Source organism: Echinops telfairi, unplaced genomic scaffold (genome assembly GCF_000313985.2).
Source record: "Echinops telfairi isolate 266 unplaced genomic scaffold, ASM31398v2 ScPeMD7_2573;HRSCAF=3158, whole genome shotgun sequence".
NCBI classification, from domain to species: Eukaryota; Metazoa; Chordata; class Mammalia; order Afrosoricida; family Tenrecidae; genus Echinops; species Echinops telfairi.
Window position 1 is genome coordinate 589,651 of NW_022106471.1, and position 2,610 is coordinate 592,260.

At 52.0% G+C, this 2,610-nt stretch overlaps 1 protein-coding gene across 1 annotated transcript in view; it reads right to left on the reverse strand.

Moving 5' to 3' along the window:
• Positions 1-2,610, reverse strand: part of DPYSL5 (dihydropyrimidinase like 5) — a 99,577-nt gene that overhangs the window by 10,292 nt on the left and 86,675 nt on the right. Inside the window, exon 9 of the mRNA XM_045294081.1 lies at positions 1,206-1,421. Within this exon, the coding sequence (XP_045150016.1) occupies positions 1,206-1,421 (216 nt within the window). The remainder of the gene's footprint in view (positions 1-1,205; positions 1,422-2,610) is intronic.

The following is a 2,610-nucleotide window of genomic DNA, read 5'->3' on the forward strand; positions in this document are numbered from 1 at the left end:
GCCCACCGACTCTCTGTAAGAACAGCCCCACCCCAGCGCCCCTCTGGATGAAGCAGGAGCCTGGAGCATTCTGTTGCCTGAGCCCCCCACCTGTGAGAGCACAGGAGACTCTCTGAGGGGGTTCTTCAGTGACTCCTGGCCCCCCCTTCTCCCCTGAGTGGGCAGCTCAGCCCCGAGGACTCCCACTCTCGCTGGGGCTGATCCTCTTTGCTGTACCTAACTCGGAGGGCTCCCCGCCCACTATTCCTTCTTCTTCGTAGGCAGAACAGGTACTCTTCCGAGCCCCATCTCTGTTTTATTTACTTCTTGAAAAGCAATTAAAGAACATATATCAAGAGCCTCAAACATGTCCACATCCGTGGGCCCAGAATGTCCTTCCAGGAGTCTTCCCGGAGGAAATGATCAGAGAAGTACAGGCATCTGAACAGAGAGGTTCTTGCCATATCCTTTGTAAGAGCAGGTGTTGGACAACGGCTCTAGCCCCCAGGGAATCATCCCCAAAATGATGGTGCTTCCATCGAAGGAAATATTACATCTCTTTCACTGCCAAGGTAGTCCATGCTGACTCACAACGACCGTATAAGATACACCCATGCCGCCCACATGGGTTTCTCTTTCTTTACAAGAGTATAAAGTCTCATCTTTCTCCTGAGGAGCAACTGGTGGATTTGAATTGCTGACTTTGGGGTTAATAGCCCAACACGTTACCCCCACCACCACACACACACACAAGGACTATGGATTCAGGGAGCGGCTTCAAATGCACTGGTAGGTGATAAGACAAAGGGAAGACGAATTCCATTATTGAAGTGATAGGAAAGGGCTTCCAAAAGCTAGTGGGACATGAAACTGGAAGATAACAAAAGCTAGTGGGACATGAAACTGGAAGATAGCAAAAGCTAGTGGGACATGAAACTGGAAGATAATATGATTCCCTCCCCACCAAACTTTTAGAAGCCCCTCGGATCTAGTACAAGCATAGAAAAAGACCAGAGAGAAATATAGCCACGGGATGACAGGTAATTGTGGGCATGAAACGATGCTGATTCTTTTCCCCTTATAACTTCTGTGTTTTCCAGTTTTCTAGAATAAACCCCATGGCCTCTTCTGACCAGGGGGGTAAAAACATAAAAAAGGAAAAAGTGATCTCTTTTGTGTTGTTCTATTTTTGAGTGAAGCGAGATGCTGTGGCTGAACCAGCTCACCTAAGAATTTTGTCAGAAAGGATTCCTGGCGTAACACCCCCCTTGGGTTGGGGGGGCGGTCCCAGGAAACATACCACGCCTCTCTCCCAGATGACGCTCATGCGGTCCTGTACGCCGCTCACGCCGTGCGGGATCTTGGTGAAGTCCTCCTTGCCCATGGCTTTCTGCTTCGTGGTGAACGGCCGGTGGTCAGAGGCCACGATGTTCAGAGTGTCACTAGGCGGGGAGAAGGAAGTGACCAGGTCAGAAGGGAGCAAGAGTGCGGAGAGGAAGGTATGGGGCCTTGGCTTGATTCGGCATCGGGCAAAGCGATCCAAATCTCAGCCCTGTCACTTGGTACCTTAAGCCGCGGGCAGTGCGCTGTCCTAACTGGGCACCTGGTAGGACAAGCCCCGCCTTGACTGCTCACCAGGTGCTAAGCATCAAGAGAGGCCCAACTGTCATCTGAAGGGGACCCAGGCTGCATCCTCCCGCACCTCTCTGATTCGGGTCATCGGCACCCCAGAGTCAGGACAAATGGCATCGCCGGGCACCCTAGGCCAGAACAACGGGGGACAGGAGTCCACACAACTCCCCTGTACTTCGCCCTGGGCAGCACCTCTCTTCCTGCACTTAGTCTTCAGGGCTAGGTCACAGATGAGGGCCACCCGTCAGCAACGGCCTTGCTCTGCTGCCCCCAGTTGCGCATGGTCCTCACGAGTCCGCTGCCTCTGCAGCATCTCTCGAATCAGCCACCCTGGGCCAAGAGCCCCACGGTCCCCGTGGGTTAGGTCATTTCTCTTTTTAACGGCTCGCGGAATTCACTTAGCCTGTTGTTACCTGTAACTTAGCAGACCCTAACCCAACCCGCTGCCCTCAGGCCAATAATGATCCTCTCGGGCAGGACCGAGGAGATGGTAGACCTTTGAGTAGACAGCCTCGCCTCATCTTTCCCCTGGGTTGAATGCATCACCCTGTTACTATAACCAGGAAGGAGGCAAGTGAAGAGACACCAGAGGCCAGCCTGGGTGAGTTCCCAGTTTCCCAGTGACACGCCACACCCTCTCCCGTACAAGGATGCGCCCAGTATTCCCCACAGCCTCCAGAGAAAGCCCCAAGGCCCAAGGTTCCAGAGCCTCTGGGACCCAATGCATAGGTATGACTTGTTTGTTTTTAAAATCATTTTAGTGGGGGCTTGTACAACTCTTGTCACAATCCATACATACATCTGTTGTGGTCAAGCACATTTGTACATTTGTGGCCATCATCGTTCTCAAAACATTTACTTTCTGCTTGAGTCCTTAAAATCTGCTCATCTTTCCCCTCCCTCCCCGCTCCCCGCTCCCTCATGAACCCTTGATAATTTGTAAATTATTATTTTGTCATGTCTTACACTGTCTGACATCTCCCTTCACCCACTTTTCTG